The sequence below is a fragment of the Haemaphysalis longicornis genome, unplaced genomic scaffold (genome assembly GCF_048455015.1).
Source record: "Haemaphysalis longicornis isolate Haplotype H1 unplaced genomic scaffold, Haemaphysalis longicornis Haplotype H1 scaffold_10, whole genome shotgun sequence".
In the NCBI taxonomy this organism is placed as follows: Eukaryota; Metazoa; Arthropoda; class Arachnida; order Ixodida; family Ixodidae; genus Haemaphysalis; species Haemaphysalis longicornis.
In genome coordinates this window covers 58,067,539-58,081,206 of record NW_027526204.1, presented here as the reverse complement: position 1 = coordinate 58,081,206, position 13,668 = coordinate 58,067,539, and the positions used below count along the sequence as shown (strand labels likewise).

General features: G+C 45.3%; 1 protein-coding gene across 1 annotated transcript; it reads left to right on the top strand.

The window, feature by feature from the left end:
- The first annotated feature begins 1,413 nt into the window (after window positions 1-1,413).
- Window positions 1,414-7,925, top strand: LOC144158606 (uncharacterized). The gene is made up of 5 exons (XM_077689613.1): window positions 1,414-1,573; window positions 2,878-3,029; window positions 4,292-4,359; window positions 4,841-4,927; window positions 7,622-7,925. The coding sequence occupies exons 1-5, from the start codon at window positions 1,457-1,459 to the stop codon at window positions 7,753-7,755; spliced, it is 558 nt and encodes a 185-aa protein (XP_077545739.1). The 5' UTR covers window positions 1,414-1,456; the 3' UTR covers window positions 7,756-7,925.
- Window positions 7,926-13,668: the final 5,743 nt, after the last annotated feature.

Below are 13,668 nucleotides of genomic sequence, written 5' to 3'. Positions count from 1 at the left end.
TTGGTGAGAAGAATTTTTATCGATATGGAATGTTCCTAAATGCAAAGCCAAGAGAATTACACCTACACGCAACAACAGGATTATCTACCCTTACCTACGTACAAATACCTTGGTTCTTACATAAGCAGTGACCTGTTGCGGCGAACGCATGTTGCTTACGTAACCAGTACGCCAACCACATGCTCGGCTTCATGAGCTGGAACTTCCTTCCAGCCCCTATTTCTTTAAACCTACCGTTGTACAATCCCACGTCAGATCTAAACTAGGATATGCCCTTCTTTAATGAATTACAATTCATTATTCCTTTCTAACTCCGTTGAATCCATTCAGAACAATGCTGACAGAATTATAGTGAGCAACTATTGTTGTGTGTCAGTTGTATCTTCAATTCACAGTTACTCCTTCCTGACCTGTGAATAAGAAAAATAGCCTGCTTGTGCCTTTTTTATGAAATTTACTTTTACTAAGCCTGACCTCAAGCGCGACCTGTTTTTACTTCTTTTATATATTCCCTCACGCATTGGTCACAAATATAAGATTGAAGTGCCATCTTCCCGCAAAAACTGGGGCTTGAAATTCTTCGTGCCAAAAACTGGTTCTGATCGGGGCTGTCATGCTGTCCCGATCGCCAGCATCAGTGATCTTTCATCATTCAAGACGGTCTCATCAAACTTTTTTAAAACCTTCTATCACTTGCTCCGCCCTGCGACGCACTAGATACCCTGAGAGTATTGCAATAAATGAAAAATAAGTTTGTGCGCCGACAGATGAAAATTGGATCCCTGGCCTACAATGAATTTGCCTTACACCAAGCTTCGGTACTTGGCGTTTGAGGGCATGCGTTTAAAAAAGTGGCAAGGCAAATATTTCCCGTGCTATCTATTACAACCTTAATTGAATTGTCACATACGTGATGTATTTACGTTTCATGCAGGACTCTTTAGGAGGGCTGCCTAATAGAACCATGTTGTTTAGCTCAAAAAGATAAGGTTTCCTAAGTTCCAGGGAGGCTTGCAAATTATGGCGTTTCATTTTTTGCTGCACTTGTTTTGTGCGCGTTGCTTCAAATGTAACACGTTTTTGCCCTTCACCATGCGGGTGTCCGGGTCATTGCTACCTAACAGATCGTAATGTCGCAGGGGCAAAGCGAAAACCAGCTATCTTCCTTGCATCACAGGGGAGAATTGTAATAGCAGCACGTGTTGGAAATGTCGCTCCGTAAAATATGTGTCACGTACCCTAATCGAAGAAGGTGCATGAACTCCAAGTAAAAAATTAATGTAGCCAGAAAAGAGTATTTGGAATGCGGAAAGTTAGTGGCGGAACCAAAGTAAATTGCAGGTAACTGGCAGGCCTTCACTGCGATAAAAAATATTATTCAGAATAGTATTTTGAGGATGTATATATTGATCGGAAAACTTGGCACGAATTATCAGCCTTGCTTACAGCAGAAGCAATGCCATCTCTTCCAGCGGTCGTTCTCGCTCCTGTTGTGATTTTAGTCCTTGCTCTGTCCTCGGCAGAAGCGAAAGCGGAGCGTAAGCTCCCCCACGAAATCACAGACACCAGAAAAGTGAGCCGCCCATCTTTTGTTTTTATATCTGTGCATTCCGTTGGACGACATAGTTTACTCTTACGCTGATCATTTCACTGATGTTGATCAAACCAGACTTTTATCCCGTTTTTTAGTTATCCGAATAAGCACTAGCAGCTATTGAAATATGGCCACTATTAGTATTAAACCAAAGACTCCGTGCTGATGAGGCAGGTATCTAACCCAGGGGTTAACGTGGAGTGGCACTGAAAGTAATAAAAAGTAGACAAAATACCGAGTAATGTATAATGTTCCCTCTACTGCTTAAGACAAAATATTTGCTTACTCGTTGGTGCAATCTTTTAGAGTATATTGTTGCCGGGTGCATATAGCGCGAAAAGGAACGTTTCATTGCTTTACCTAATTGTTAGCCCGTTCATTTTGGTGACTTTCCCTTTGACAACGCTCATTAGTAGAAGCGATAGGGATTATATTTGAAAACACTGCTGGGCTCAATACCGCAATACATAAGAGACAGTCAAGGCTCCAACTGGGGCTTGAAAACTTGGGAGCATGCATTCGTACCTCAAACCCTGATGATATCCGCGCCCATCATGTCGTTCTTTCTGAAATTTCGGCCTCAAAAAGCAATATGTTTCAAGCTAAATCTCGAACGTTCCTTCGGGAAAAATAAAAAAGCGGGACAAAACGGAACAGTTCCTCCTAGCAGATGTGCTTGTTTCAGTGAGCCAGAACGCCGGAGCACTGAACCGAACAAATTTTTGGTTTTCCACCTCAATGCTCAAGGCAGTGACTGCTTTTTTTTTCAGGGAACAAAAAACGCTGTAAATAAGACCATTTTTGGTGTATAGGTAAAAACATTCAGGCCTATTGTCGTTTATGGATATTTTATCGAATTATTTGTACTTGCAATGCTAGAAACACTGGGTGTGTAATAAAGCCGTACTTACAATAAAAAAGGCCCGACCTTTTTCAAGAATTGCTCCAAAAAAAGGCGAATGGGTGCTATTTTTTTAGAAAATTGTAAACACTTTTCTGGCGCATAACACATTATAAAAGCGAGGAAAGGTTCTGTTGTCCGAAATAGTATCGAAAATTGATGTCTCTAATAAGAAAAATCAATAAAAATCACAGCTAAACTACATGTAGGATGAACGTACCTGAGATTTTACCGAACTTCATACTGCCTGTACTCAAGAAAGCGTGCGGCGAAAAAAGCCGTAGAGCGTATGTGACGGCCAGAAGTAGATTAAGAGTGATGGTGTTGATAAAGTCTGCCAAATTTAAGGAGCATACACTTTATCTCTCCCCTGTTTATTAAGCTTTATGAAGCATTCCCCTTCGTGGTGGCAATATTCGATCAAGATGAAGACGGGGACCTTGACTGTGTTACAAGCACTCGCACCAACATCGACGTAGAGGCCAACACAGCCACATATGTCTGGTCCCTGCAAGGGGGCAACGGCCACGAAAAGTAAGCGGTGTCCCACGCCTTCTCTCACAAAGCCGAAATGGATTGCTTGATGGTCATACATACCTCTGTACTCTATAAAAACAGATGCAAAGTCTGAAAACAGGCAACATATGATGCAGATTTCACGACAAATTATCTCTTGCGAGCGTTCTTCGCCGAGCTGCAAAACAAAACTGCGAAAACAATGGTACAGATTTCCATTTTAGGAAAGTCGTCCTTGCTGGAGTTACGACTTCAATAAAGAGGACAAATGTGCAGTAATTTTCTCAATTTTATTGCTATACAAGGAACAACGTGTAGCTGTTCTACGCATAATCCGTGTGATGTTTGCAATAGTAAAAGGGAAGTCCTAATTTCGGCTATTCTGGAGTGGGTGTTTTATTTTTGTATGCGCTTCTGGATGTGCTAAATCGGTACTCCACACAAAAACCAACGAAACCCACAAAACACAGAAAAAATACCGAGAAAAGGGGCCGCATGATTAACTTAGTTTTACTGAATATCCTTGCCTACACCTGGTCTAAAAGTGCATACACTGCTAGCAGGACAGCCCGCGGACGGCCTGTAGCAAGACCACACATACCCGGTATCTGCAACGAGCCACGTTTAAATGAATAACTGGCTTTCTGAGCTAAAGCACTCACCTCACGCGGTTGGGCAACTCGGCATTGTTTTTACGGTTTGTCAGCTGCAGGTCTAGAGATTCTCAATCCGTCGTGGTTTTGATGGAGCGGTGTGAGTGTTCAAAGTGGTAGTGCTCTACCGACCTTCACTACAATACGCCTGAGTGCCTGTACAAAGATGTTCTGCCACAAAATGTCGCAAAGGTGCGACGTTTGCTCTTAAGGTTATGTGTTATGCCTTGCAGCATTACAACGCATGTCTCCCACGGAAATTGTTGGTTACTGGTTGTTTTTTTTAGTTAGTTGATAAGCATTCGTGGATAGTAGAAGGTACGTTTTGTGACTAATTTTTCTAATTCCGTGAAATTTGCGAGGAAAACTCTTCTTTTAAGGAATTACTTCCTCTCTTCCATATTTAATCTGCTAACGCACAAATAGGTTTAACACAAAACCCATAGGCACTATATCTTATCGAAAGTACCCCAATGAAAGGAGTGTCTTTGCCGGAGGTGCTCGTCCTATATTGCCTCTTGCAGACGGCCATGGCGGCCTGCACTGTACGCCTCGTTTAATCTGTATTGTGGGCCCATCACACGCAACCACGCTATGAATATTAACACAAATTTGTATTCTACTTAGGAGAAACATAACCTTCAACCTGAAGCCTGGACCGACTCCTGATAGTGCGGTGTATACGCCTGAAGATGGTGAGAAAATCGTTATGTTTAAGCCGCGTTCCAGCTATAAAAAACCTCACAGTTTTGCCTCTGCGGACAGGATAATTCACACTAAAATATCGTGACAAAAGTGGTTGCAATATTTCGTGGGAACGCAAATTTCTTTCCTTAGTTAGTTCTTTTGGTACTTCAACAAACTGTGACTTTTAACCGCAAGTGTGTAAAATGTCGGTACTCTGAGACGAAAAAGGGATACAAAATTTATGGTTTAGTAACATTCGAGGTATATGACTACTTCTTTCGTGGAAACGTGTTTCGTAGGATTAGGAAATGCATTACAAATTTCATCGCTTTACTCTATGTTCTGATAGTCCGACAGCTCAAATGTGATACAGGCGATTTTTTTATTATTTTTCCGTAAGGTACGTAGCAGAACACCGTAATTGTTTTTCTGGATGGAAATTTTGTGGCATGGAAATGAATAGGATTGTTCATGCTCTCTGCCTTTCAGATAAAAGCAAAGAGGAGCTTGTGAGCTTTATCTACACCGATTATAAGGACTGCGTCATAGTGGAAATGCCCTTCAAGAACCATCTTGGTGCGTATAGCAGTTTTATGGCCGTAGAGCTCGTTGCGCCGCACCTTCAATATATATCTGCAGAAAACTTGGTATAGACGTCCAAGGATAAGGCATTGCTTCTATTTAAAACTTTTCCCCAGAATGATCCGTGTTCCAGGCCATAATCACTAGGACTGTATTTGCATCTTTGAGGTTCAAGTGAGAACCCGCGCGGGAAGACGCCGTAAAGAGTGCGTAAGGTGTTGCGAACGATGGTTTTTACTTTGATCAATGGAAGCGATCCACATCAATACTAATTTTTGAAAGTAGCAAGTGTGTTACACTAATAATATGTGTGAAATCGTGGAGCAATAATAGGACATCAAAAGCCCTCAATCACCTTACAACTCTTTTGGTCATATAGAAATTACGAGTTTCAAGAAAGTTTGTACAATGATCTTTGCAAAAGCACGGTGAAATATAATGTCAGCAACCTAACTGCCAGAAGCAGAAAACATCTATATTGTTACCCAGTATTGCTTCAATATTTAGGAACAAGCGTACTATCGTACCCATAGTTGCAATTTGAACAAAATATTCTAAGGCTGTCTGGTTGAAGACTTATCAGATAGAAGTCAGATTGTTAAAAGACTATATCAGGAGTGAGCGCCATGTCTTAGCAAACTTAACCTTGCTTCGTTTTGGTGCAATGATTGATATTCTAAAGGAAGTTGGAGGCATTAGGAACATTTTTATAACATATTTTTATTTTCCACGTCCACCGGAATATTTCTTGTTTGGAAGTTACCAAAAAGCAACCGTGATCTGCTCGTGAACGCACAGTGGTCCAATTTTTCAGCGCAAGAGTTTGATACTCGACACTGAGCTTCACTAGGTTTAAGCGTTTTGCAGACTAAGTCAAAGTATATATCGAACTTTCGAAAACAGTGCCTACAGGGAACGGAGAAGACCTAACAGAACAGAGTGGCGATAAACGAATAGCTAATGATCTTTTTTCCCAAGAAATTTCAGATCTATTGCGAAAGGGGAGAAGCAGCAATAGAAAACTGCATTTTTTATAAATATTTATGTACACAGATTTTCAATCTACTTGACAGCGGTGCCGGAGATAGCATTATGACGGGCCCACCGCGCTTGTGACAGTGGTGCGAGCCTGAAAATCTAATGAGTGCGTCGGTTCTCATCACAAGTTCTTAGTTTTTTTTATTCTTCGTACAAGCTATGGCCACGCACATTTCTGGAAATGACAATTCCACACACTTTTGAGGCACCTAGCTTGGTTGTTCAAGAAATCGTTGAGGATTTTCTGGTTTCGCTACTTCCAATCTCTCAAACGAAAGAGGTTGGAAAACTACTTTAATTCAACAGGGGGAAACTTGCGAGTTTGCTTCTTCGACCACAAAGCAGTGTATTTTGTTCCGTATTTAGGCGTTTTTTTTTAACAATAAGTTTAACTGGGCGGTAATAGGAAGCACCGTCCCATCAGATTCCGCGGTCTCATTTTCGGTGGTATCCAGGCGGTGTAAGTATGGTAGAACAGGCCATATTTTTTGCTTGCGGTCCTTTTTGTTGACGTAATAGGAAAGTTATTATTGGCTTGAGATTGATTGATTGATTGATTGATTGATTGATTGATTGATTGATTGATTGATTGATTGATTGATTGATTGATTGATTGATTGATTGATTGATTGATTGATTGATTGATTGATTGATTGATTGATTGATTGATTGATTGTGGGATTTAACGCGCCGATGCTGCACAGGCGATGAGGCACGCCGGGATGTTTAACCACCTGGGGATGTTTAACGCGCGCTGAAATCTCGCACTCACGAGCGTTTTCGCTTTTCCTCCTTGAGATTAGTTCTATTCAGTCGCCTACAATGACCCTTCAAGGAAAGCCTTCTACTATTTGGTTCACTTGCATAGATGAAGTACTAGATAAAAATGGTCATCAAAGCGTATGAGAGCTGCTATGAAGCAAACTTATGTAAAAATACGCCATAACACCTTGTAGGGAGCCGAAGAATACACTAGCAGCCCCTTCTTTTTCAAGATTGTAATTTTTTATGTTTGTGACCCATTTATGTCAACGAAAGAATGAGATTCGTAGAAGGTCTCTGAAGGAAATGTTCAAACATGCAGAGAGCCCACGCTGAACAGTTTGGGAGCACATCTTTCTTGAAACCATACCAAAGAGACGAAGTCCTAAGGTCCAAAGTAATCATGAAATAAGTTGTGCGTACAATAGTCCTAAACAGTGCGAAAATTTCGTTAGTATTCCATTTTTGGCGATGACTTGGAAATGGATCATTTGAGGATCTCCAAATCCTCTTATTTGAATTGTGTTTGTCTGGGTCCAGCATGCCTGGGGGCTTTATTTCTGGGAAAAAATACTCACAGGTTTCGTCGCAGAAATGAAGCCCTCAGATGTCAGTATTATTTTTCTTCTCTCCTTAGCCATCTGAAGCCCTCTTTGGCGAAGTTTACAGTTTTGTTTTCTAGAGGCGAAAATTTCCAAACATTGGCTACAAGAACAAACATTATGTGGCTGGAATATTTTCCTAATACCAAGCATTATTACCTCAGAAATTAAAGTTCAGAGCCCCGTAGGGTTACATATTGAGATCATAGGTACAGCCTGCTTGAATCAAGAAAGCTATCATACCTAGTATATAAAGCAAGAAAAATTGCTGAATTTTTGCTTCCAGAGTGCATGTTGTGGGTTTCCGATGAAGTCAAGGACAATATCCCGCAACTGTGCCTGGATATGTTTGAGGACATCTGCGACGACAAGATATCAGCGTACAGCCGAGACATGTGCGACGAAGAACATGACTTGTAATGCGAAGCCCACCTCAAGAGATACCAGCGTGTCAAATTGAAAGCGGAAAACTTGCCCGAAATACCTGAAATATTAATACCTTCAAAGGACGTATAGCTTAATCACTTCTTTTTGACCTCGAAACAGTTCTCTGTATACTTTGGTTGAATAAATGTCAATATGCAACTTCCTGCGCGTGTGCAGAGGAGCTTCTTCGCATGCTTGACTGCCTCGCTTTTGGTGCCAGCCTTGTGCTAGTGTGACTCATGGGCCGTATTCTGCTGGAGACCGAAAGGCCGCCGGAAGATATCCGGCGGCCTTCTGGCGGTGTTGATCCCCTGTGGGGTCTCACGCAGTTGACTCGGTGCGAAAACGTCGCTCGCCCTGCGTCACGCAACTATATTTTGGCTATATTTTGGTGACGTCACGTAGACAAACGGCTCCCGTGATTGAAGGGTCAAATCCGGCGCGTTTGGAGGCACACCGGAAAGCAAGGCGGCTGAGCTTATGCCACCTGTTTTTGCGATTTTGGCATTGCCGACAGTTTCAAACGCGTAAGCGACCGTCAACAGTTTGCCCCGAGTAACCGCTAGTTTAAAGAAGCCTTGAAGAGAAAACACAAGTTTGGTTCACCCGATCGATTGCCTCGTTAGAATCATGCTGAGACCATTTTTAACGTAAACTTCGCTCAAATCAGCTACATAATTAGGAAAAAAAGGAAATGGCCATGCGACCCGCTAGCTCATTTCCCACAACAGAACCCATGATGTCGTAACAGCCAGCTCTGCGGTTAGCGGAAGCCGGCAAAAGCAAACGCAAATTACGCAGAGCTTATGAGCTTCCCGAGCGAGCTACTTGTGCTTACATTTAGGGCACATTCTTTTTAATGCCGTAAGAATGATGGAACAAAGCGTGGAAGTTACGAAAGAGCACGTAAACATAGAAGTACCGATGCGTACTACTGTTGGTACTGCACGCACTATGTTTGGTTTAGCTGCACAGGACTACGGGGCTTTGGGGTTGTCTCCAGGCGGGCAAAGCTGGCCATCAAAAGTGTAAACAGGGATGCCGCCACGATGCCTCGCTGTTGTTGAAAGAGCAGTAGAGGAAGATACCGTTAACAATTTTTTGCAGATCAGGCACAAATTCAGGGCCCTAAACTAAACGTAGGAGTACGTTTACTACGTATTGTATTTTATAATTTTTTTCAACAGATTCATGTTTGATGAACAAAAATAAATGAAATATTAGGCAAAAACAAAGGGGGCTGAAGCGCGAAATTCAGTTGCCGTATTTTGTGAGGAGCTTCAGTCATGTGGAAGTAATTTATAAAGCTTCGCACTAGCACACCATAGTGTTGTCTAGTGTCACTTCGACGCTTGCGGAAACTATCTTATCTACCCCCGTGCGCCCGTGCTGCACCCCGCGCACTGCCGACGATAAGAATAAAGCAGCAGCCGCGCCCTTTCTTCAAGGATACCGTTCCCTAAATGCCTGGTAGTAGCTGCTGCCGGTTTAAAGTCGCTGTCAGCCGATCATGTCATGTTACGTGAGGCATTGCTCGGCAGATTGGCTCCCTTTGATTGTATATAATCCGTAAATTAAAAACAAACAAGCGCCCGAAAGATTTTACTACGTCTAGCGTAAAACTAGGTTCTTGTTTACGTGTGCTGTTATACTCTCACTAAACGCTGTTTTGTTTTAGTGAGACATGAAACAGTGCACCAAATATTAAAATAATAATAATAACTTTGTTTCCGCAATAATGATGTTCATGGTTGGTTTTTTTTTGGGGGGGGGGGGGCGCAAGGCCGACTAAGGGCAAAGAGCGCCAAAGAAGAAGTTATTTAACGGTTGATGAGGCTGTACATACAGTAGAAGTAAAAGTGACGCAAAACAAAAGAGAATGGAGATGACTGGTGTATGAGGCCAGGATGATTACACGTGATGTGGCAAGAGCTGCAGAAATTTTACCTCAGCTAAAAACATAAAAACATATTGACTAGAAACATTGGTTCATCGGCTAAAAAGTATAATGGGTGCAGTGGAATGTGTCGTCTGTATAATTCAGGGACATTTTTGTGTCGTGTTATGTCCAGTGCCTTGCATGTGATTAGTATGTGGACTACGGATAAGTGCCTTCCGCACCTGCTACAAATGGTTCGCGAAGATCCAGTGATCAGGTGGGAGTGCGTTACATGTGTATGACCTATCCGCAGCCTAGCCAGGGCGACTTCAGTGTATGTGTTGTGTGAGTCAGTTATGTAGCGTCCCAGCTGTCGTTTTATTACTTGTAGTTTGTTGTCTGTTTGTTGACTCCAGTGTAGTTGCCATGTGTTCGAAGCTGTCGTCTGATGTGTGTCTTTAGGTCGGTGTAAGGTACCTTTGTTACGTTAACTGTGGTCATTAGAGCAGAAGACAGACAGACAGACAGACAAATGTTTTTATTTGGATGGCTCGAGGCCGCAGGTTTAAGGGAGGGGGTTAATAATGTCCGGCCATGGCTGCCTCGCAAACGAAGTGCCACAACGCAGCCAACGTAGCTTGGTGTCGATCACGTGGCCTGATCCAGTCCTCATAGGAGAGGACCCAGGCGGGACGATATTGGGCGCGAAGCCGATCGAATGCCCCACACTCCCAGACGAGATGGCGGATTGTGGGGGTCACTTCTGTGTTGCAGGCAAAGCAACGGACTGGTCTAGGAAACGTTGCAGCGGAACCACTGTTAGACAGGTTTCCATCGTGGGATGCAGGTTGGGGAGCGTAATTCCGCCATCGAGAAACCACGTCATCTGTATATGCGTACCCCGACCGCGCCCGGGTGAGGAACACCTGAGCACCTCGGGGTATACCAGGGGGTGTGGGGTCGTCACATAGGGGAATAGTAGTGGCCAATTCCTGCCTCCTTCGATTACGGCGACGGCGGCGCTCCACATCTGGATCAGTAAGCAGCGTATATGGTCTTACAGGCAGCATGAACTGGGAACGGTGTAAAGAAGCCTCGCTCGCAAGTTCATGAGCCTTCTCGTTTCCTGGGTGCCCTTGATGGGCAGGAATCCAGCGTACCGTTACCAGTACTGCAGAGTCAGCCCTAAGTTCCTCGCATTTCTGCTTGATAGCGTGGGCGGTGCTGTTTTGCCTGGGTGGACCAATGAGGCATTTCAGTGCCTCAGTGCAGTCAGTCAATATTTCCACCCGGTCGTAACGCCGTTCTGGATGGTCGATGCCAACCTGGCGTGCAAGGTGAATACCTTCCTCTATGGCAAAAAGCTCAAGTTCCGTTATATCGGGGTCGGCGTCCAGCGAAATTAGTCGAATGCTTTGGAGTTCATCGGAATTGGACACAGCGGCTACTGCCGCCATACAGGACTCGGCTCGCAAAGACGCGTCCACAGCTATCTCGAGTGTTGAACTGCTCCGAGAAGTTGCACCGGCTACAACCAGCGAGGTCCGCTGCGACGTGTGCCTGCGACGCTGAGTTTTAGAGGGTGCAGGTTGTTGCGCTGTAACAAGCGTGTCCTCCCATGGCGGGATATGCTTCTTGATAAGCGGCGTGTCCGCCGGTGCAATATGGCCATCAGCGGTCCGTAATCGGCGCCCTTGCGGTGTGAGCTCTTGGCGATCCGAGACTCCTCGGGACCGGGCAAGGACCGTTTCTTCGAGAGTAGGAAGGCCAGCATAGCGGTACAGTTCAGTGACCTTCGTGTGTCGGGGAAGCCCCGTGATGACACGAAGGGCTGCCCTGTAAAGCGTCTCGAGCTGTTCCGTCTCACGTTTCGTGAGACGGAAGCACAGAGCCCCGTAGCAGGCTTTGCTCACCAGAATGGCTTGAACTAGTCGGCGGGCGATGTTTTGGGACGCTCCTCCGAAGGTATTAGAAATTCTTCGGATTAAGCTTAGTAGAGGAGTCCATTGCGCCTTCAACTGTCGAAGCCATTCTGAAGCTCCTCCGGACTCGTGGATTGGAACGCCCAGCACTCTGATCCACCGTTCTGGGGCCCGCTGAAGTGTCTGACCTCCCATGGTGAGAGCAACTAGGGCTCGCTCTTCTGGTCTACCTCTAATTATAATAAAGTTGCTTTTTGACAAGGAAACCTCCATTCCTGTAGCGGGAAGGAGACTGGTGAACGTATCAAGAGCTTGTTGCAGACTACGCACAGCGCTTTCTGTTGAGGAATGATCCGCAGCTTCGGTCCATATAGTGACATCATCGGCATATGCCGTGACGTGGACACCGGGGATAGCTGCAACCCCTCGCACAAGCTTAGTCATGACCAAATTGAACAGAGTTGGAGATAGGATGGCCCCCTGTGGAACTCCTGAACGGTTGTCAAAGTGTAGTGTCGTGGCGTCCAGAGCGGATTTCAAAAGTCCGGTTAGCCAGGAAACTCCGAACAAAATTGTTCAGTCTCTTGCCCGGGTAGGCGTCCGCCAGCGCTTCAAGAACAGCTACGTGAGTGACTGTGTCATAAGCTTTGCGGAGATCAAACGCAACCATGACGTGCGGGCGCTTGTGATTTCTTTTCCGTAGAATACGCCGCAGGAGAAACAGGGAATCATGCGTCCCCAGATTCTGCCGGAACCCAGTTTGACACGGGTGGAAATACTCAGCTTCCTCCTCGAGGTGGTGATTCAGTCTGGTCACTGCCATCCGTTCTATTAGCTTACAGAGTGTAGACGTAAGTGAGATAGGTCGAAGATTGGCCATATCTGACGGGTCTTTCCCTGGTTTTGGAATGGGAGCTATTACAGCATGTTTTAGAGCTGCCGGCACCTGTCCGCTGATCCAGATTTCGTTTATCTTCTCAAGAAGCTCTCCCCGTAAAGGCGCGGGAAGGTTCCGAAGCATTGTCCAAGTGACGTCATCCTTTCCAGGTGCACTACGAACATTGATTTGCTCCAAAGCCGCCGTAAGTTCGGCAATAGTGAAAAAAGACTCGATAGGCTGTGATTCGTCCACCTCGAGAGGGGCATATATATCCGGAGGAGGCAGGGTTACTGGTTGCGAGAAAAAGATAGAAGCCGATTTCCTTTCGAAGTGCTCCTGATCCATCCCGGTGCGGAGCATCACCGCCTGCACCGTTCCTTGGAGCTTACCGCGTCCACAAAGAGACCGAAACGTTGACCAAAGCTTTCCTGCTCCTGTATGGCGTGAAAACGTTTCACAATACTCTTCCCAGCGCTGGCGAGCGAGTAGTTTTGCATGACGGCGAATCTTCGCAGTTTGTTGCCGTATTTTCACCAAGTCATAGTACGTGCGGCCACCGGCAATGTACATCTCCTCCAGTTCATCCCTGTGCTTCCAAAGGTTGACCAGGTGACGATCCGGCGGTGGGGAGTCTCCTTCAACCTCTGAAATGCTGGTAGCGGCTTTCGCCGCCCCCAGAATGCGATCTATTAATTCTGGGCAGGGTTTGTCTGGTCCGTCGTGTTCCGTCGGCTGGATAAGTAGGTCTCTGAAACGCTGCCAGTTCGTGTAGAGCACGTGTTTCCGACACTTCTTGTCTATACCGGAGAGCTGGATCCAGATGGGGTAATGGTCGCTGCTCCACGGTGTCGGCTCGCGAGACGAGGTGGCCACAGCATTGGCTGTTGCCCATGTCAAGTCTGGAACGGTATCATGCTGTGCAGGGTTCTGTCTTCGTCGAGTTGCCTGACTAAGGTCGTTTACAAGGTGTAGCTCTGCCTCGTCAGCCTCTTCCAGAAGTTGCAATCCTTGACTGCGCGAAATTTGATACCCCCAGGCCTTGTGCTCTACATTGAAATCTCCAGCGAATACCGCTGCGTCATGAGGGTAAAACGCGCGAAGGCGCCGCATCCAGGAGAAGTTGACCCTAGTGGAAGCATGTTGGGCAGTGCGGGGGCGCACGTATGTGGAGGCAACCGTGAAGTTTCGGCGCCCAACACGGAACCGAACAGCCACCACCTCTTGGG

Bases quoted from the DNA above. Each gene is read 5' to 3' on its own strand.
- LOC144158606 (XM_077689613.1), top strand. From the start codon at position 1,457: ATGCCATCTCTTCCAGCGGTCGTTCTCGCTCCTGTTGTGATTTTAGTC. The intron at 1,574-2,877 runs GTGAGCCGCCCA...CTGTTTATTAAG, and splicing joins AAATCACAGACACCAGAAAA to CTTTATGAAGCATTCCCCTT. The intron at 4,928-7,621 runs GTGCGTATAGCA...TTTTGCTTCCAG, and splicing joins GCCCTTCAAGAACCATCTTG to AGTGCATGTTGTGGGTTTCC.